Here is a 22,261-nt window from a genome sequence, read left to right as displayed (position 1 = left end):
TATTTGTGTATGTGCATTGGCCAGCAAAGCGGTTTAGTTGCATTTTAGCTTTTAACAGCTACTTGTTTTTGTTTGTTGCACTTATTTGTTTTGGAATTTTGATACCCTTGCAGTTGGGCATTATAAATGGACCTCGAATTCCGTATATACGAGTAAATAAAAATAGCATTAAAAACATATCAAAATTTTATAAATGACAGATATAAATTTAATTCAAGACAAAAGACTGTTTACTTAGAATCAAGTGACTTAAAGTAGATATATAAATTTCTTTACAGTCACCCCTCGTTCAATTTAAACCGCTCTGCCTGCAAGGGTATTGAATCTTCGGCACCCCGAAGCTCTTTTTTTTTGAGTCTTGTTATATTTTGATTTTGTGTTTTTCACTCTTTTTTGTTTTTGTTTGTTTGCTATTTAGTTTTGTTTCTGTTTCGTAGTTTATACAACATTGAAAGCACACGAATTAAGCACGTCTAGAGCATTTAGTTAAAATTACAAATTACGCACTAATACACACATAGAAATGTTTAACAAAATGTAAAGTAGAAGTGGAAACTTTCAGCATTACACACAGTTTGATTCGAACAATTTTGATTTAATTGAGGCGCTGAAAAGTATGCTATAATTTAATTAACTTGTAACCTCTTGCGTTTTGCAGTTTCGCTATCACGTGGCCAGATCGCTGCAGCAAATTGTTGCAAATTGCACTACTTAAGGACTATGCTTAGTTAATACAAAAACTCAGCTGACATTCGATAGCATGTAAGTACGTACTAAGTGGTATGTTGTGGCATATGTTAGTATCCAGGGATCACAGAGCAGCTGCCTATGAGTTGCTGATATTGGACGGCGGCGGCCATTGCCGCTTGATGACAGCAAAGTGAGTCATTTGAAAGGTGTTTGTCTGCTGGCAGCGACGCTCAACGAATCCGGTGAGGCAGTAGCCCATGTTGTAGTCCTCCATCGAGATGTTCGATGTCAGATACAGCTTGAACTCATCATTGTAAGCCAGCTGTGATTTTGACTTTGACTGTGCTCTGTTGCTACAGCCATCTCCTGATGTCTCTCCACCTCGGACTCCTTGGGGCGTTGCTGTTGCTGGTGTTGCTGCACCGCCTGTCGCTGTTAATGGCGGCCTGCGAAAGTGTCCGGCAATCAGCAACGAGCCCTGCTGCTCCATGGGCAACATCCTGGCCTTGGTCGCCAGCCGTTGCGTGCCAGCACATTCGACAATGCGACATCGATTTGGCTGCCACCAGCAGGGCGTGATGGTCCAGTAGCTGGAGGAGGCAGTGCGCGCCCAGCCCTCCTCTGGATACAGCAATATCTGTGTGAATCAAAGCAAAGCAAAGAGAGAAAGAGAGAGAGAGAGAAGAAGAGAGAAAGAGAGGTTGAGATTTTAGCCAGGGCCAATTGCAAATTGGTTTTGTGTGTCGCTGCTGTCGCACTTTAATTGAAAATCGTAATTAAAAACTGCAAACTGCTCGAGATTTGCATTCACACACTGTGATAAAGCATTCATTGTGCTAAAGCTTCTTCCCCCTGAACAAAACAGCTTCAATGGAGATACTTGCGACTCTCCCATTAATTAAATGTTATTAAAAAATGAAAAAAAAAATAATAAAATTGCTGCTGGCACTTTTATGAGCAGACAAAGCTCAATTGATGCTGCAACTAATTGCTCTCGATTCGCAATTCAGTTGGTAATAAAGTTGTATTATTACATTCTGCATTTTCTAATATTCCTCTTCAATTTAACATAAATTTTTACTTAAATCTTGCTTGACTTCATAATTAATGAATTAACGAATCTCGAGCTTAAATTAAATTTTATCGATTGGTATGTTTTTGTTAATATTGCGCTGTTTGTTTGCACCGCAAATGTTGCTTGTTATTGTTGCTGTGGTTGCACTGGCATGTGGCATGTGGCATATGCCGGCTTTATCAACAGCAGCCCATAAATTATATGTGTTAGTTAGTTTATCATAAAGTCCCTGCGATTGTCGATGCGGTTGCAGTGACCTCGCCCAGAATTTTATTATTAATTTATATATTATGATTATTTTGTTTTTACTCTACGCACAACCGGGCGTATGCTTAATAAGCTATTGCAGCTGCATAGACAACGCTAATCAAGCACTGAATTAAAGGCACAATGATGATTTTAAACGCGAGCACACGAACAGAGAAACAAAGAAACAGTGGAAAAGAGAAAATCTCTGGAATTCAAAAGAAAATATTTCAACGAAATTGAAATAAAGCAGCACATCGTGAAAGAGAAATGAAAACTTGAGCTGCAGGCTAAAGCTGCGGTGGCCACTGGCAGTTGCCAGTTGCCAGTTGCCAGTTGCCAGTTGCCAGTTGCCAGTTGCCAGTTGCCAGTTGAACGTTGGCCATTGGGGGCCGAAGCAGATGCTTTTGAAATTGAAGTGGCTGCAGTTGCTGTTGCTGTTGCAGTTGCAGTTGCAGCTGCAAAGTGGCAACTCAATGTTGGCCACTGGCTATTCGCTACTGGCTAACAGATAACGTTAGCTGCCTTTGGCTTCAGGCATTCTGTTGAGTTGCTGGCTTTAAAATAAAATGCTTATGTGGCTTTATTTTTTTGTTTTTTTTTTTTTTTTGTTCTTCTCTTCTTTGCAGTGCGGCATAAAACGCAGTCGTGCAGGTAAATTGTTTAAAATTAATGCGCCGCAGACAACGCTTAAAAATGCATACATTATTTCGTTTTTTATTTGCTCTTAACGCATTCAACGGCAACAACAATGCGATTGCAGCTGCCACAGCCACGGCACATTAATCTCGAATGAAAACCCACTTGACTATTAATGAAAATTAAACGATTTTCGAGTGGCCGCAATTGAGAGGCTACAAAAACTTACGCGTTGAGGCTAGTAGGATGTATCTGGGGGCCTAGATTGGTCTCAGTGGTCATTAATAGATAATCATTATTTGTAAAACGTGGTTACACTGTAAGGTCAAAGAGTTTGTACGCTAATAAAATGAAAATAATCAGTTGTAAAAGTGACAGATGGGATTTTATTTTGAATTTTATTAAATTTGTATTTTTAACTGTTTTCTGCGATTACAAGATTTAGATTTATCGGTATAAAAAAATATATTTCGTGTCTTGCTTTTTAGGTTATTTTAATTCTGAATTGTCTTTGCTTCAACTTAGAATGATATTCCCTTGATTTTTGCGTCATTTATTAATAACCACGTTTTAAGTTATTGATTTTGAGTTTTCTTTTCTTATCATAGTTAAATTTTTGGCATATTTTAATATTTATATTATTAAAAGATAACAAAATTAGCATCCTTTAAGTATGTTGAGTTTACATTGGTTTAGCCAACTTTTATTTGCTAGAATTTAAGTAGTTGAGCTTTAGTTTAGTTTAGTAGTTTACTGGTCCAAATCAAATTAAATTATTCTGTTCCTATTTTCCATATTTTTTCTATGAAAAATGCAGTTCAAATGGTTTTAAGGGCATATTTGAAACAGCTTTCGATATGTGTCCATTATCAGCTTTTGCATATTTGTTAGCCTTTTCCAAAGCTGCACAATTAACTGCCAACTAATTAGTGACCGCAAAATGTAGCAGTTAGTCACATAATTAGCGAAATACAGCATTGTTGTTGTTGTTGCCTTCGTTTGTTGAATTAAAGCCGAAAAGCAGAACCACAGTTGCTGGCCAATAACTAGCTATGTGTGATTGCAGCTGGCTGTGTTTGGGACATCAATCGCCCAGTCAGATTGGCGCACACACACACACACACATATACATGTGGGTAGCTGTGGCAGGACACGTGCTGCATATATGTCAACTTGCCCCACATGGCAATTGCTGCGCTAGAATTGTGCGCTCGTGTTTGAAAATTATCAAAAAAGAAAAGTGCCAACGAAGGTTGGACACAAGCTGGCTCGGGGGGCAGGGTCAGGAGCAGCAGGGCAGCACCTTAATAAGCTGCCAAAATGCGCAACGAATGCTGCAGCTGGTTAAGGGCTTTTGGACCGGGTCATGTCCGCGCTGCAGTTGGCGCCCAGCCATTGCATTATTCAAAGTTGCCAAAGTGCATGCTGCGAAATTGAAAATGCAACGCAACAAATCGCTTGCCACTATCAAGGGTCATAAAATCCCACACACACACCCACACATACAGAGAGAGAGAGAGAGAGAGACTCACACAGACACGTGCGCGCTGGAAAATCACTTCCGCTTTGGGCTGCAAACTGCAGCGTTGGCAATTTCATAGACGCTGGCATCAGGTGGCATTGTCGATGGCAAAATCGAAAACGTGGTTGCGAATGTGGTTCACATTGCCTGCAATTGTGCAGGGGAGGGGGCAAACGAGGTAAAGGGCATGTGAATCGCTGAAGTATTGGCTGCCTTGAGGCGTCCATAATCGATTTCTGCTATCACGCAATTGTTTGTTGACTTTGGCTTTTTATTGCGTGGCATTTTATTGCCATAGCACCGTGAGTAAATAACCCACATTCAGCTTTTCTCTTAGCCAATTGCATTGTCAGAGCTCAGCTGGCAACTTTGTCTATTAATTTGCTTAATGAGTTCATTGACAAATATTGAACGGTTACATTGCCTTCGACTGTCGACTGAATTAACAACAAATAAGTACGAGTAACTCGACCAACTTTTTCGCAACCAGGCAAACGACGAAAACTTTTCCCATTTTCGTTTCGACGGGCGCTGACATTAATTAATTAAGTGCTGCCGCAGATATTTCAACACTTTAACAGTCACTCAGTTTGTCAGTTGGCTATTACTTAGGCAAATTTCTGCTGTCTGTGTGAGTGTGTAGGGTGTGTGTATCTGTGTGTGTCTTTTTGGGGCACTTCAAGTTAATTACTTGCCCTCATAAGTATGCTACACTGCGCAGCTAAATCCAGCGTAAGCTCGAAAATCAAAGCTTCAACACGATTGTCTAAGCACTTGAGGCACAGTCTGCTGTCGCCCACAGAAAAAACACTTGCTAACAGGCATCCCGCATTCGCAGTATCCATCAGTCTACTCCTCTCTTCTGCTTCTTTCCTCCCTTCAGCATTAATTTCATTCGTTTGGCTTATTATACCCTGCAATGCCGTCTGCATTCTAATTAAACAAAAAGCTGGACAGCTGTATAATGTTATTGAATCAGAGTCCTAAAATGTAATCGACCTTCTACACAGAAAGAATATTTTGGAATCAATTCCAATCGGTGTCAAAGTTGCCGAATTCGAAATAATTTATTCAAGTAACGATTTTCATTTCACTCCCAACATATATATTTAAAATTTTGCACTGGAATCAAATAGTAAAAGATTATTAACCTAATTTAATTTTAAGTCATTGCCATTTGATCTGCATATATCCTTAATTTAACAGATTTTATTTTTAAATATCCTACTAAAGTCTGGAATTTTTAATTTAATATTTATTTTAATTTTAGAATCATATTTTCTGCTGTGTAAATTCACAATCAAATATTGTAAGATTTTTGACCTAATTTTATATTAAGTCATTGCCATTTGATCTGCATATATCCTTAATTTAACAGATTATATTTTTAAATCTCCGGCTAAAGTCTGCAATTTTTAATTTAATATTTTAATTTTAGAATAATATTCTCTGCTGTGTAAATTCACATTCTTCGTGTCTTAAAGGGTATCTGGCATTAGAGCAGTCGCTTTTCCACAGCCTTTTGTTGCGGCTTTTTATTTGATTGGAGTCTTTTGTAACTTGACTTTGAGTTTTTCTCTTTGTTCTTACGTGTTTCGAGTATTTCATTCAAGTGCTAAAGGAATTGAAGTTTTCCATTTTCTATTTTCTATTTTCCTCTCGTAAACTGTACTCGTAAATGAGTTTCAGCTGGCTGTAAACTTATCTTTAGCTTTGTTCTCAATTGGCATTGCCATTCGTATTTATTTATGCGCCTCACGCGCTGCACTCTCTATGAATGAAGGACTGAAGGAGTCAGGTCCATTCTGGATGCTGTATCCCGTATTCTGGACTGCGGACTCTGAACCCTGGACCGTGGAGCAGCATTCAAATTGGCCTGCAGCTGGCAGGGTGGAAAAGTTTTAATAAGTTGCTCATTAGCAGAGAAAATGAGGCAGCCGAAACAAAATAATTTACACGGCCAACATCCGTTGCAATTAAACTCGAAGGCAACTGAAATTTGCAGGCTTAGAAAGTGCAGAAGATTCTACTACTATCCTTTCTTTTTTTTTTTTTTTTTTTTTGTTTGGCCTAGACCAGCTGGGGACCATTCCGGCGGCAGGCCAACTTTACGGCGTACTGTAAATGTAGATGTCAACGGATGTTAAGAAAGCGCCGGCAAAAGATGCTTCGGCCTCAAAGTTTGCCGCGAGTATTTTCTAAATTTAATGAGTTGTATTACGGCAAACTATTTCCTTGCACCCACAGCATATTCCCCTCGTTTCTGCCGCACCCATCGTGCAGCTTAGAGGCGCCGCAACTTGGGCGTGTTGTTAAGCTCAACTTTATATGGCAAACTTTTCATGTGTCTCGGATGCTGCCCCCCTCCCCCCTCCTCTGCCTGTAATGCAGAAATTAAAGTTCTTTGCCAAAGTACAAGCGACGTCAAAAGTTTTCGTACTACTCGCAGTTGACAAGCTGAGGCACAGGATATGCGTAGCTACAAATTTGATATGTTAGACAAGCGCTGCGGCGACAGCAGCGGCACAGTGGGCATTATGTAACACAATAGTTCATAAATTGTACAAAATGCAACAAGCATTGAGAAAGCATTCAATAGATGATTCCAAATATTATCTGATATAATTATAAAATGTTGAATTATCTATACTGATTAAAAAACAGGTTTATAAAAATAGAGAATATTTTATTTTAAAGCTAAGACAACTTACATATTTTATATACATTTTCTCAGTTTTTAAGAATTTTTGCTTCTTAAAGTTAAAAAAGAAATCTCTTTGTAGTGCTTTAATATTTAAAAATAAATCCGTTTAGGCTAAGACTATTATAGGTTTCCCTGCGAAATTGCGGTGTACTAGTAAATTGATCTTCTCGCTTGTCTTCAGTCGAGTATCAACACATTTCACACTGTTATCTCATATTAAATTCCACACAAAGCTTATCCAGTGTAACACATATACACATATCCGTGTTCCCATGGAGACATACATGCATATATATATATACTCGTACTGTGAGTAGAACAAGTATCTTTCCTTGTTGGGTTGCCGTGTGTAAAAGATTAAGCACATTTATGTGACAGAGCTGAAGATGAGGACGTTGAGACGATGTGCCACGCATGTGCCACAATTTTAAAGTAGCGTTAATGAAATTTGAGTTGCAGACACACATACACATAAACGAGTACAGTTGTGTGTGTAGCCGAAAGTTGAGAATGGAGCCACGTTGCTTGGGAGCGGCACTAAAATGCCTGACAGCATAAGCTGGGAGCAACTAAACTTTATAGGGCAGATCTGTTTAGACAAGTTGAAAGTTATAGTTTTAGTAAGCAGGACTCGTTAAAATGCTAAAAAGTAAGAGTTATGCCCAACGTCATGGAAATTGAGATACAACTACTAAGAGTTGACTTGAATATACTTAGCTAAAGCTTCAAGCTGCTCAAGTTGAAGCTTAAATTCTCATTAGCAGCCACAAGTTGTTGCTATTGCTATGCACAATAGTGTTCAGTGTATTGAATAGTCCCAGTCACGCTTCGATTCACACATTCAGACAAAGGCGAAATCCCCATCCGGCAACCAACTTAAAAGTTGGCGCTTTGTAACTTATGCCAAGTCAATGCCAAGTTACCCCAGCGTATTGCAAAATAGCTCATCAATAACCCATTTGGCGATACGCTAGGCCCATGAAAAGGCTGAGCATAAGGACGGCTCGGTGGGGGGCAGATCTGACCTGACCTCCGTTGGGAGCAGCCGCCAAACCGGATGGAGTTGGATAGCTTAGCTTACGGCACACCATTACAAATACAAATACAAGTACGAATACGAATACGAATGCGATTGTGAATGTGAATAAGGATGCCGAAAAGGATACCTACATCCGGCTGAGTGCTATGCGTGGATTCACATTCATTCATACTTTAATAGTGCTGGGAATTGAAGGAGTTTCGCATTAATCAGTCGCGGAAATGAAATGCCAAGCGTCTGCTTATAAATTTTCGCAACCAATCAGCGAATCGGCGGCAAGCTCTTTCCCAGCTCCTTGTTTCAATTATTGTTAATGACAGCTCAATGCCGCCCGCCTGCTGAGAGACTGATTTCCTGCGCTTCCATTTAAGGCGTCGAGTTTAACAACGTCAGAGCATGCAACATGTTAAGCAGCCCAAATGAAATGAAAATTTAATAAAATAAAAATATACGACTATACGTACGCCCAAGTCCAAAGCAAACCAAGCGCAAATATGTCGAGCAGAGCAGGGAAAGGAAAGAGGGGAGAGGAAGGCAGAGGCAAAGTCGAAGACGTTTGCTTAAATGAAGATGTATGCCAGCCGGGCGTATGAGTAATATGCGCAAATATGCGCATAAAATAAAGCAACTTGTAGCAATTTCCCCTCTTTGCAACCGTGCCCCTCTCTCTCTCTCTCTGCCTTTCCCTCTGCTCTGTCTCTCTCTCACTGTATGCTGCCTTCCTTTCATCCGGCTGACTGCCTTGCCACTTTGGCGGCGTTGCCTTCTTGTGTTTAATTTAGCCAGCCATAAACGTAATGCGGCGCCTGAAGTACGGGCTCCCCGAATTTATATGGCGCCACATAAAATCCTGAATCCTCCCCCCCCCTGCATCGTCCCGCTCCCGTATTTCATTGCCAAAGAGTGCCTAACATAAAATCATTTTATTCGAGACTGCTGCTTTAAAGGCAGCAGATTGTTTAATATAACCCAATTGCACTGTGGAAACTCTCTCGACTGACACTCTCGACACTCGACACTGACAGTTTAATTGAATTTTCCAAAGAATACAATATTGAACATGTTTAATATTGACGGGACTTTTGTTGCATGTAAATAAAATTATTAACAATGCAATATATTCTTTAGAATTCAATTACAATGTTCTACTGGACAAATTATTTCAATATCATACTTGCTTTCATTTTTGTAAAATAATAATTTTAAAGAATCAGTATTAATTTTTGAAGTATTTTTTTGTTATTTAAATTGTAGTTTTATATTTATTGGAATTTAATAAAGATGTTTAGCTAATATGAAGACTGGTTTATTTAATTTCAATGTCTATATAATATAATACATAATTTTAATATAAGAAATGTTAGCTGAGATAAAATAAAGTAACCTGGTTTATAATTTGTATATTCGCAAAGTTTAGTTCAATTTTTTAAGTTAATTAAAAAGTTCTAATTATAAGTTGATACTCAAACAACCTTTTTAATTAACCATGAAATTTCCCTTGTTGTGTAAATTATAATAAATACAAAAGCAAATTAATTGAATATCAAAATATATGATATTGGAATATTTTGCAGCTTGAATTGTATTTTAATAGGCTTATTTAGTTTGCTTTTTCATGAGAGACTGTAGAGTTCCTTTGATAATGTAGCTACCCCAACTTGCATCTATTCAGTCTTTGTCCGCTAAAGATTTTCAATTGTATTCAACTTCGTGCCCCATTGTGTCTCCCATATCAAAGGCATGCTATACAGGCTCTTGGCATTGAAGGTCCCTGCATAATGTCGCCATTCCGCGAATCCGTTGGCTGCCATCACGTTAACATATCTGCGATACCATCCATCAAATATCAAGCGTTCTTGCTGGTGATAGAGATGGGGATGGCATGGGGATGGCATGGGGATGGGGCTGACGTGCTCTGTGTACGAGTATGCTGGTCGGATGACTCCGAGTGCCTCCTGTCAAGCCGTCAAATTTGCAAAGCCTGCCATTTCCCTTTGGCAAACGAATACGTATGTATATATATTTAGTATATTGTGGCCTGGCTCAAGTTTGTTCAAGTGTATCAAGACATTTTAAAGCTGCCACTTTTATGTGCTACATAAAATTTAAGTTATTTTGTTGTCTAGTTCATTGAATTAGCCCAGCACACATACACACACACCCACACCCACACAAGCACGTACAAATACATATACAAAATAAATTGAATTAAATTGATGCGCTAGGAAATTGAGGAGCTTTTCTTGTGCTCTGCTTGTTTGGCAGCAACTGAAAAGGAAATTGCTTTTAATTTTGGCACAAATCTCTTTTTAATTTTACTTTTCTGTTGGCAAAAGACAAAATGGGATCGCAACTTTGGTCCAGACAATGCTTGTTTGCCATCAAAATCCAGGCCAGACAAGCTCAACTCTTCGGTCTCGAGCCAAACGTTCCTTGACAGCACATGTGCCATCGAAATTGCCACACACACACACACACACACAGAGCTAATCAAGTGGCAGCTGTTCGCCATCAAATTGTTGTCTATGCCACAGCAGTTGCAACATCAAAAAAACAGCAAAAACTATGGCGTCAGTCACTTACAATTTTGGCATCGAGCAATTCAAGTTGGCCAAATGCTAAATAGATGCTGCAATAATTAACTGCATTATTAGGACAGTGCCAGCAGCAGACAGTTGCAGGCAGTTGATGCGACAGTCGACGAGTCGACGAGTCGAGTCCTTGTGCCGAGCCTTGGGCTTATTCTTGTCCTTTTGCCGGCAGCTTAACTTGGCATTAACGCAATTTGTCACAGCAGCCGACGACGCAGGCAGAAACAGAGACAGAGACAGAGATAGAGACAGAGATAGGGAAAGAGGCAGAAACATCCTTTTTCAAAAAGAAGACATGTTTTATATATAAAGCAGTACATTGTCTAAAAACAACAGCAGCAACCATGGCACATTGAGCCGACAGGTGAAGAGAAATTGTGTTGGCACACTCACACACACACACTCTCTCACACCCCCTATACACACTCTCACACATACACACAATGCAAGCACAACATTTATTTTGAATGCGAACAGCATGAAAATTAAAAAATTCCACAACATTGACAGCTAACAACATTTTAGTTTTGCCTTACCAGAGAACTACAGGTACAACAAAAATTTCAGCTTAAACAAGGCATAAAAACTTACACAAGTAAAGGGAATGGGAGCAACAGGAGGAGGAGGAGGATAGAAGGTGTTGTGGTTACTCCACTTGGTGGCTTAACGGCGCTTGCACTTTGCACCAAAAACTCGGTTTAAAAAAGTCTTTTTTTTTTTCTTTTTTTTGGCTTTGATCGGGCGAGTGCGTTCTGTCGTTTTAACAGCAGCTGCAGGTGTAAGTGAAAGGTGCTTTTGGCCAGCTACTCGTAATCCCTTTGGTTGCAAAGCGTACCTAGTAGGAGTCGTAGCACTGATGGAAAAGTTCTTTTCCAGTAATACATTTGCCACTAAACCACACAGTCATTTTGTGATGATAAGTAATGTTATGGCTTAGGGAACGTTTAAATATTCATTCGAATTGGAATTGTTGCTGAATCAACTAACAAAACGATACTGGGAGTTTTTAAATATCTACATTCGATACTATAGATCTTAATTTGCTAAATTTGCTCGGTTATTTTGTATGCAATTCGCCAATTTCATAGTCCGTTGCACATTTCGAATTTCACTTTGAAATATTAAATTTATCTCAATTCATAAGATGCTGGGGCATTATCGTTGCCACAATCATGGAACTTGCCACTCAGCAGTTTAGTGGTCGCAATCTATTTAAGATTTTGCCAACGCCACAACTAAAATTACGCATACGCCTTGTGGGCTGCGGCGGGTTTTTGGGGCCCAAGTAAATCGCCTTAGCTGCTTTGCTGGGTTTTAAGCCCTAATAAACTAGCTGAAATGCATAGTTAAGCCGCTGTGCAGCCGACTGCAGACGATGGCGATGGCGAAGAGCCACGCCCACCAGCTGTCAGCTGTAGGCGTGACTTAAACTTTGTCTGGCATTTAAATCAGTGCCATGGTGTATAAATCTAAAAGTGCTGCTTACTTATCGGCGTCTCTTGGCTTTTAGCCTGGCCCGCAGATAGACGGGCTGAGGTACAGGCAGAAAGACGATGAGTCAGTGTTGGTAAGCGGAGAAAAATACTTGGGTAGTAGCTGCCATTTTGACTGCCGCCGCCGTTTTCTTCTACTGATGCTGCTGCTTCTTGCTACAAATCATGATAATAAATTCCAATTTTATTTAGTCAGTGAGGCGGCAAAGCACCCTTGTCATCGTCAACGCTTGGTATCTGCGAGGGGTCATCGTCGGGGAGGCGGCCAAAAAAAACAAGTAGGCGTTTACAGTCTAGCACGCTCGACAGTAGGATACCCTGAGCCCAAATACTATACTGAGATTGATTTTCGACCAATTGTTCCTATGGCAGCTTTATGATATAAAAGACCGATCTGATCCAAATTTGATAAATTGGTAAATCGCAAGTCGTAATCGATGTAGCGTGTGTCAAGAGTAGCCACAAACTACAACTTTGCTCAGCCTGCAATCTGGCAGCACCCATTTTCCTCTCTCACTCTCTCCCTCTTACGCAACAAATTCAAGCCTGCCAAAGGCTGCTGCAGTGCGCGCGAAATTTGAAATAAAAGGCAATGTCTAATTTTATGAGATTCTTAAAGCGGAAAATGCTAAGCTTTTTTTACAACGATAATAAGCAGATACTTATTATATATATGTGTAAGGAATCGAAAATATTAATAATTAAAATTATTATTTTGCAGCTTTCAGTGCTCGGCAAAGATGCAAGAGTAGTGCTGCAAAATGATCGCTATTTCTCTCATGCAATTTCATACATAGCTATCAGCTTCTGCTGATTTTTGCCATGCAAAAATACATATTTATATATTAACACAATTATATTTTAATCAAATTGTATATTTGTATATACATAAATTATACATTAACATTTTCATTACATGATATCGATAATATTTTTGCTTATCGCTTAATTCTTATTTGGTACCAAAAAAAAATTGGTACTAATTCGTTCTGTCTTTGTGCGCGCCTTGCATACAAACGTGAACATGCTGTCTCGCTCGCACGTTTGATTTGCCATCCAAATGTAATTATTCAACTAAATCTAAATTCCGAAATAACTTCTTTATTTATGGGTCAATCGCTTTGAAATTTTCAGGGTCGTTTAATACGCATACTTCTCAACTGATTGTTCAGTTAGGGAGTGCTATGTCAAAAATTGCGCCTGTAAATCGTTTTTTTTCAATTTGTGGGCGAAGGGGGCGTGGCATCAAAAATTGGAAACAAACTTGACCTGCGTATGGTATTCACAAACCTGCATTCCAAATTTGAAGTCTCTAGCACTTACAGTCTCTGAGATCGACGCGTTCAAACAGACGGACAGACGGACAGACGGACAGACGGACAGACGGACAGACAGACGGACAGGGCTAGATCGACTCGGCTGTTGATCCTGATCAAGAATATATATACTTTATGGGGTCTGCCACCCCTCCTTCTGCCTGTTACATACATTCTGCCAAACACATTATACCCTTTTTTGCCCATTTTCAATGGGCTCAGGGTATAAAAAGAAAAAAAAGAAAAGGCAAACGCTTCATCTGGCTGGCCAAAAAGGGCTGACTGAATCGCAGTCCATTGCTTCAACTACTTGGATTAACGGTTCATTTTTATGACTTTTTATTTTATATGCTGTTGTCAGAGGAGTCGTCGTCCTCTTTTGTTTGCCCCCCAACGAGGCATTCAAATAAATTTGGCTCTTGAATTGAGTTTTATTTTTGTCGTCGGCGCCTGTTTAACTTTTGCCGGACATAATCAGGTCTGATTGTAATGCATGGAAACAGTTGGGCCAATCAGCAAGAAAGCAGCTCATCAGACCGCAAACACTGGATACGGATCCTAAACGCCTTAAATCTCTTCACTCTGTACCAGTAGTATGTCCTGTTTGGTGTCCAGGACTGCGGCGGCACAAGCACATTAGTCGTGTCCTCAAAATGTAGCAGGATTCACGCGGCGTGCAATGGCCACACACAAGCACACTACCACACACACACAGAGACAAGCACGTGCATAGAGATCACGCTGAGGGATTTTAAGCGAGCTACAGGACATGTGACAGCCAACAGTTTGCCGCTTTTCCTATTTCAACTCCTGCCCCTTCTGCCTGTGTCGACTGTCTCTTCATTGCCTGTTGGCAATTACAACGTTGCAATGTTGTCGCCATTTTTTGCTCCCCATTTTTGCATATGTATGTGTGACTAAAATGAATAATTCACTGAGCTGTTCGCTTTGAATATACCCGAACTCGGTCAAAAGAATTTTGGGATATAATTATGAAAATTCTATACAACTATTTAATAGTTTTTTTAGGCACTTGACACAAGATCAAAAAAAATATACAATTTATTTAAATTTTCAATAATATAGAGTTGTATATTAAGATCTTAGAACTTACAACTTGGACTATTATATTATTTTAAATTCATAAACAAATTATAATTTTTATATTCTGCTATTCGTATTTAAATCATTATTTTTCTTAAATTATATAGTATTTTATATAAAATAAAGGAAAATCATTGAAAGACTTGGAAAAAGATTAAATAATTTTAAATATTTTTGAAATAAAGAATAAATAGTTATTGCTCCGTTATTATTTGAAATTCCGATTTCTTATGTAAAACAAATGGTAAATTATATAAAAAAAGAAAAAAAGGTCGACTAAAAAGTCCCTTTTTGCTTTTAATATTTGTTTTTTATTATTTCAAATTTTATTCTTTGGTGTAAAGTAAATATGGAAACTCTGTAAAAGTCTGGCGGATCCCATGACATACTACTAGGACGGGGGTAACAATGCTTGCATCCAGCGATACCCAGCGACATATACATACACATATGTATATACTGTGGCTGACAGAGACGAGACGCAGGCAGACGGACAGATGCCCCAGTCACTTCCGCTTGCAAGCAAGGCTGTCCATTTTATAATACCCTTTTTTGTTTGAGCTCTCACGGCTTTTGTTGCCGGGGCAGTTGCTTGATTTGCATTTGCATTTGAGCTTGTGTCCGGGAACTGGCAGCCAGCAGCAGGCAGCCAACATTCAACATCCAAACATCCAGCAACAAGAACAACAACAACATCAACATCAACCAGCTATAGCATAATTATGGGCGATGAAAAGGAAAAAAGGACTTTGGGCCAGCTCTAGTCTGTTATGCATGTGCTGGGTCACTAATGTTGGCACATGATGATTTCTTTGAAGCGCAAACTTGGCAGAGTGAATGTTTAGCAATCAGAGACAGAAATGTAGACGGAGACAGAGAAAAAGGAAGAGAGTGAGAGCGAGAGCAATAGCAAGCAGGAAGTGCCTCTGACACTGATAAACTGAAAGAAATGAAGCCTTTAAGCTGCTTTGTCCAAACTTTACGATAGTTTGGCTTGTTTACTTGGTAATGGGCACTTTGTGCACAAAGTGCAAACAATTAAACACAAGTGCGCTTTATGAAGCAAATACTAACATATAGCAAAGAAGCAAAGTTTTCTTATCAATAGAAAATTTTATAAAAAAAACTTTAACTTAATAATTCCGCACAGAGCAGAAACTGACAAATTTATTGTCTATTAAATTTTGATTATATGACTTTATGAAAACAAGAAATAAAGCATATATTGATTTAAAAGTCAGTTAACCGAAATTATCTAGATTTTAATAAGCATATTTAAGCTATTTAACCAAATTTGCTACTTTTGTTTGATTCAACATGATTTTCTTTTTCTCAGCAAATTGAATTCATTTGCAATCAAGTCTGTGCAGGCACACAGTATTCCTCTCAACATTCTGCTGCTTGTTTTGGATTTCCATCTTTTGCACTAACTGCATTTCACGGCTGCCTTCCAATGAGCTCAGTGGATGACATAAAGGTAATGACATTAGAGAGCCTTTTGAAGGTAACACATAACCGCCCTCAATTTCCGTAATGCAATATTATCCCAAGCATTTCGTTAGGGGGTAGGTCTTTTTTTTGGTGGTTGCAAACCGTTTGGTTATCCCCTTTTGAGTTAAAACAAACATTTTGCTTGGCTCAGCTCTATAGCTTCATTATAAAATCGATGAGTGGTGCGAGGTGTAAATTAAACTCTGACTCTGGGGGTTTTTCAACAAAGATACCCTCGCATGTTGTTTCAGCAGTTAAAGGGTTTGGTTACTAAAGAGAATGAAACTTATTAACAGAGCTTGAAGAATATGAAATCTTTATGTGAGTGCAGCTCAAGGTTCTTTTAACTATTACTTAGTAGCTTTAAAAAAATATTAAAGCTTTGAACTGGATCAATCTGTGATCAAAACCTCAATTCTTTATTATCTTGAAATAGTTTCGACAGCGCATGAAGTCTTTAATTATAATCAGGGAATAACTCCTTAAACGATATCGGAAGCGTTACCCGAAACAAACCGTTTATATTTTATTACCGAAAATTGTCTAAATGGTCTAACAAGAACCGAAAGCCGAAACGCTCGTACCGGTACGGTTGTGGTAAAGTGGATAGGTCAAAGAGTTGACCAACTTTCAACTGTCATAACTTGATCAAAACTGAACCGATTTTTAAGCGGAATGTCATTTTGATCATGATTTGGCATTTTAATTCCATCTGCATTCAAAATTTGTTTATTTAGGAAATTTTATTATTTTCGACCAAGATTCGATTTCGATGCTAAGGGTCCCCCCTTTGAAATTTCGAAAATTCAAAATTTTAATTCTCAAGTTTTCACTTTTAATGAACTCCTTATATCGTAATTAGTATAAAACAACACTTTAAACTTGATTCTGAGACCTTTCATTTTTTTTGTAAAAATCATGTGGAAATGAACAAAATTTGGACTTGTAAAGTGACTAACCCGAAGTCTGACCAACTTCAAACTGTCATAACTTGATCAAAACTGAACCGATTTTTTAAGCGGAATGTCATTTTGATCATGATTTGGCATTTAATTCAATCTGCATTCAAATTTTGTTTATTTAGGAAATTTTATTATTTTCGACCAAGATTCGATTTCGATGCTAAGGGTCCCCCCTTTGAAATTTCGAAAATTCAAAATTTTAAATCTCAAGTTTTCACTTTTAATGAACTCCTTATATCGTAATTAGTATAAAACAACACTTTAAACTTGATTCTGAGACCTTTCATTTTTTTGTAAAAAATCATGTGGAAATGAACAAAAATTTGGACTTGTAAAGTGACTAACCCCGAAGTCTGACCAACTTCAAACTGTCATAACTTGATCAAAACTGAACCGATTTTTAAGCGGAATGTCATTTTGATCATGATTTGGCATTTTAAATCAATCTGCATTCAAATTTTGTTTATTTAGGAAATTTTATTATTTTCGACCAAGATTCGATTTCGATGCTAAGGGTCCCCCCTTTGAAATTTCGAAAATTCAAAATTTTAAATCTCAAGTTTTCACTTTTAATGAACTCCTTATATCGTAATTAGTATAAAACAACACTTTAAACTTGATTCTGAGACCTTTCATTTTTTTGTAAAAATCATGTGGAAATGAACAAAAATTTGGACTTGTAAAGTGACTAACTTGAAGTCTGACCAACTTCAAACTGTCATAACTTGATCAAAACTGAACCGATTTTTAAGCGGAATGTCATTTTGATCATGATTTGGCATTTAATTCAATCTGCATTCAAATTTTGTTTATTTAGAAAATTTTATTATTTTCGACCAAGATTCGATTTCGATGCTAAGGGTCCCCCCTTTGAAAATTCGAAAATTCAAAATTTTAAATCTCAAGTTTTCACTTTTAATGAACTCCTTATATCGTAATTAGTATAAAACAACACTTTAAACTTGATTCTGAGACCTTTCATTTTTTTTGTAAAAAATCATGTGGAAATGAACAAAAAGTTGGACTTGTAAAGTGACTAACCCCGAAGTCTGACCAACTTCAAACTGTCATAACTTGATCAAAACTGAACCGATTTTTAAGCGGAATGTCATTTTGATCATGATTTGGCATTTTAATTCAATCTGCATTCAAATTTTGTTTATTTAGAAAATTTTATTATTTTCGACCAAGATTCGATTTCGATGCTAAGGGTCCCCCCTTTGAAATTTCGAAAATTCAAAATTTTAAATCTCAAGTTTTCAATTTAAATCAACTCTTTATCCCGCAATTAGTATAAAACAACACTTTAAATTTGATTTTGAGACCTTTCATTTTCTTGTAAAAAATCTTGAAATTAAGAAAAAATTGTTGTTGTACTGAAACCGAAACCGAAAGAGTAAAACTGATATAAAAAATTTTACGCAAAACCTTTTACCTTTTACAAAGCCGTAACCTATATTTGTTTCGTTTTGATTCCTTGATTATAGTATTAATTAAGAATACGAGAGCTTTAGCTCTTATAGACTGACTTAAAATGTAAGTTTCTATTTACTATTTCTAATTAGCTTTGAAAGCATATGACAGCTCTTAAGCTCGTATAGTCCGACTTAAAGCTCAGCTAACTCTCTTTAACCTGAATAATCGCTTAGACTAAGAGCGATGTTTTGTAATACTTTGATCTAACTGCCAGACAATTTGAAACATCAATTGAAATTTTCTTTTTTTTTTCTGTTGATTTTCCAGAATATCTTGATTCTCTAGCCCCTTGGCACATGCAAAGTGCAACTAACTCTGCCTGGATTGCCAGTTAATGTTCTCCGACGTGGCCCAGCATTCAATTTTTTCTGTTGTTGTCTTTTTTTTTTTGTGCAACACTCTTGCAGCAGATGCTGCAGCATTCGGTTGGTCAGTGCAAAATAGACTGAAATTGATGATGTCACTTGATAGGGCGAATGAGTTTTTCATTTTTCACTTTTCACATTTCACATGGCAAGTCCAGAGACAGATATGAACCCAGTGTGGAGTCAGTGTGGCCAGTGGTAGAGTCGAGAGTCAGCTTGGAGTGCCTGCTCCATGTTCCACGTTCATGTTGTTTAACAAATTCATCCTGTTGCTTGCGCTTCAGTGCGTGTCTAGTGCCTGCCGGACAGCCAGCACATTGCATTGTATCCTGCAGCACCCTATTGTATGGACATACACACACAGGCACACTCACACACTCACATACGTGTTTACATAAGCGATATTTGGGCAGGCCATTGTTGTGCATCGACCTGTTTGATTGGTTTGCTTTTTGCACGTTTTTAATTAGTAGTCGGCTCGAAAGAAAGTAGACTGCGGTATACAGACTGCAGCATGTAGCATGTGGCAACGTTGCCTTTAAGTTGCTAGCGCATTAAACAAAACGAAATATTTCATATGCGCACTGCGACCCGGCCACAATACTAAATGATTTATATGCAAAGTACTATGACTATGAGTATGAGCTTGAATATGAGTATTAGTACGAGTTTGAGTATGTGTGGCGCCACATGTGTGTGTATGTGTGTGTGTGTGTGTGAGTGTGAGCTTGTGAGCACCTTGGCAGGCGCCGCAAACAAAAGGCCAACAATCGACTCAATTCCACACGACTCGTTACGGCTACAGCAACAAATTTTCCAAATTTTCTAACAATAGCGCGCGCACACACACACACACACACACATACACCGTATACACATATACATATACATACAAAATATGTAAAGTGAATTCACTTGTGTATTGTGTTGTGCTATTCGCGCTGCTGCAAAACAGTGGTTCAACAACTGAACCACTTTTCAAAGTTCTCTTTATGGATTTAATTAAAAACTATAAATTTAACTAAGCGCTTTAATAAAAGTAAAATCAAATAAAATTGAAAGTGTATTAAGTTAGAAATAAGATTTCGAATTGGATATGCATTTATTTCTATCATCCATAAATTATTTTGTCTGTTTTAACAGGATTAATTGTTATGTATTATTTTAATAAATCTGATTTTATAAATGAACTCCTCCACATTTTATATTTACTAGTTTGTATATCAAGACATTACAAAGAAAATGGGAATTAAATGGTATATTTCAATTAATAAATTGGAAATTAAAAATCTTTTGTTAAATGAATTTCAATTAAATTTTAATATGGTATAGAATTTCATGAATTTTTCATCATTTTATTGACTGATTAAAGTTAAATAATAACTGAATAGATTTTAGCACTTTTTAATTGGAAATAGAATATGAATTTGTAAAATTTTAAATAAATGGATGCTTTCATTTGAGAAAAAAAAATAAAATATTCTATGAATATTTGTTGAATGAATATCGTCAAATTATTGAATTATACAAATAATCCTTGAAATATTCTCGCAAATATAATTTCAGCATTTTCGCCCTGCTGTTTTTCTGCTGCTAAAATTCGGCTAATCCCGGTTATGTAGATGAGCTTAGGGCTTTTAAATTTGTATCAATATTTGCTGAAGCGTATTTCGCATTTCGCAATTCGCTTGTCATTCAGTACATACATTTATACATACATACGTACCCACTTTATATACTTAGTTATGTACTGTTGGTCTTACAGCTCAGTTGCTAGAGTCTGTGGCACTCACCTTATTGGAATTACCATTGAATTTCAATAGCTTCTTGCAAGATTTACCGCGACTCTCAAAATAGATTTCCTGTGGCGTGCGTCGACGTCGCTGCGCTGCCGGTTCTGTCGTTAGTGTTTTACGTTGCATGAATAGCGGTTCGCTATGGCTGCATTCAGTGACTGCCACCGATTGTGTCGCCTTGTGGCGACTCACGCAAAACAGGCGACTCAAGATGCCACAACAGCCGCTTGCCGAAGGCGAATTTGCTGTTGTTGTTGTTGCTGCTATCGCTGCAGAGTCTGTTGTGGTGGTTGTTGCTGTTGTCGCTGATGTTGTGTCTGTTGTTGCATTGTTGTTGGCACAACAACGGGCGGATATGGTCATTAGGTTGGCATTGTGGCGTGTCTGGCGATTGACATCCATTTCCATGGTGCGCAACAAAAAACTGTTGCCTACTTTTGTGCGCGCCGATTTGATTTCTGCAATTTTTTGTTGTTGTAGTCTTCTTTCACTTATTGTTTCTTTTTGTTGCTGTTGTTGCTGCTGTTTACAATTCCGCTTGCTGTTTTGTTTTTGTTTTTTATGTAAATTGTTAGCCGGAAGTTGCTGTCAGCTTCCCTCTTTGTGTGTATATTTGGTGTATTTATTTTTTTAATATTTATTTTTTTACCTTTTTTATTGCCACTGAAAATAGCAACACGCTGTGGCAGGTGGTTCAATGTCGCTGTTTATTGCTGCTGGTTGTTAAAGACACAACAACTTGGCGCCCTCACACACACACACATATATAGTGGAATACACTCGCACTCGCAATACGCAACACACAACAACAAAATGCACACACTGTGCAGCCGCGACGCTTTCAAGTCGAGGGCAGCAAGCCAACTGATAGCAGTGCCTGTTTGTGTTCGCCTGCCTCTGCCACAGCGACTGCCACGGCGTTGCCAGATCCCGCGGTGATGTACTGCGCATGCCTGGCCCAAACAGTGAGTGCCAAAAGCATGCTTATAGACGATTCCTTGTGAATGAAGCAAAGATTTTAGCCTGTTTACGTTAGTTGTTACACTGCTGCTTGCTTTGTGGAGGGCAGGGGAGGGGAGGGGCAGGGGAAGGGAAATTGCTGTGATGAGCGGGCGGCAGGTCAAAGTTGTAGCGCATTTTGCTTTATGTGTGTAATTGTTTGGCGGCAGTCGAGCGGCGCCTCTTGCTATGCAGCACTTTTTTGAAACACCCTGTATCGACGACTATATAAGGGGAGGTTTTTTATACAATAACATATTAATTACTATTTTATTTGGCTTATTTTTTAGAATTAATATTAATTACATGAATAGATATTTAAAAAAAATTATATGAATATATTATTGGATGAATCTGGTAGAAAGATTTAATGAATAGCATCTTTTGGATTTTCTCTTTCCTGGTTTAATAAATAGACGACTGGTTTAGTATTTTAGGGGGACCACAAAGGCGTTGCAATAAATAAAGTCAATGTCTGATAATATTTTTTGTTAAGCTTATTTTGTAAATCTTATAAATTGGCATTATTATTGCGTTTTATTTTTAAAGTAGGATATTTTTTAGTCGCCCGCTTATTTTGTCTAATTTTGTTGCAGTGCTCTCGTGGCAGATTACCAACTAAAGTGATGAGAAGGCACACATTTCATCAGTATAGAGTGTATGTTTGTAATGGTGTGTGTGTGTGTGTGTGTGTGTGTTGTCTGTCTGTCTGTTCTGTACGTAATTTCAATGTTTCAACGTAATCTTTGATTT

At 38.0% G+C, this 22,261-nt stretch overlaps 1 protein-coding gene across 1 annotated transcript; it reads right to left on the bottom strand.

The window, feature by feature from the left end:
• Window positions 1-826: 826 nt before the first annotated feature.
• Window positions 827-21,032, bottom strand: LOC117784464. Its single transcript, XM_034622210.1, has 2 exons — window positions 20,507-21,032; window positions 827-1,327 (listed from the first exon to the last, which is right to left on the bottom strand). Exons 1-2 carry the CDS (start codon window positions 20,915-20,917, stop codon window positions 827-829), a joined length of 912 nt encoding a protein of 303 aa, XP_034478101.1. The 5' UTR covers window positions 20,918-21,032.
• Window positions 21,033-22,261: the final 1,229 nt, after the last annotated feature.

This window comes from Drosophila innubila (genome assembly GCF_004354385.1).
Source record: "Drosophila innubila isolate TH190305 chromosome 2R unlocalized genomic scaffold, UK_Dinn_1.0 1_C_2R, whole genome shotgun sequence".
NCBI classification, from domain to species: Eukaryota; Metazoa; Arthropoda; class Insecta; order Diptera; family Drosophilidae; genus Drosophila; species Drosophila innubila.
This window is presented reverse-complemented; position numbering and strand designations above follow the sequence as displayed.

Excerpts from the sequence above, each read along its gene's own strand:
- LOC117784464 (XM_034622210.1), bottom strand. The coding sequence starts at position 20,917 with ATGGAAATGGATGTCAATCGCCAGACACGCCACAATGCCAACCTAATG. Across the intron at positions 1,328-20,506 it reads TCAATGGTAATTCCAATAAG|ATATTGCTGTATCCAGAGGA; the intron begins GTGAGTGCCACA and ends TGATTCACACAG.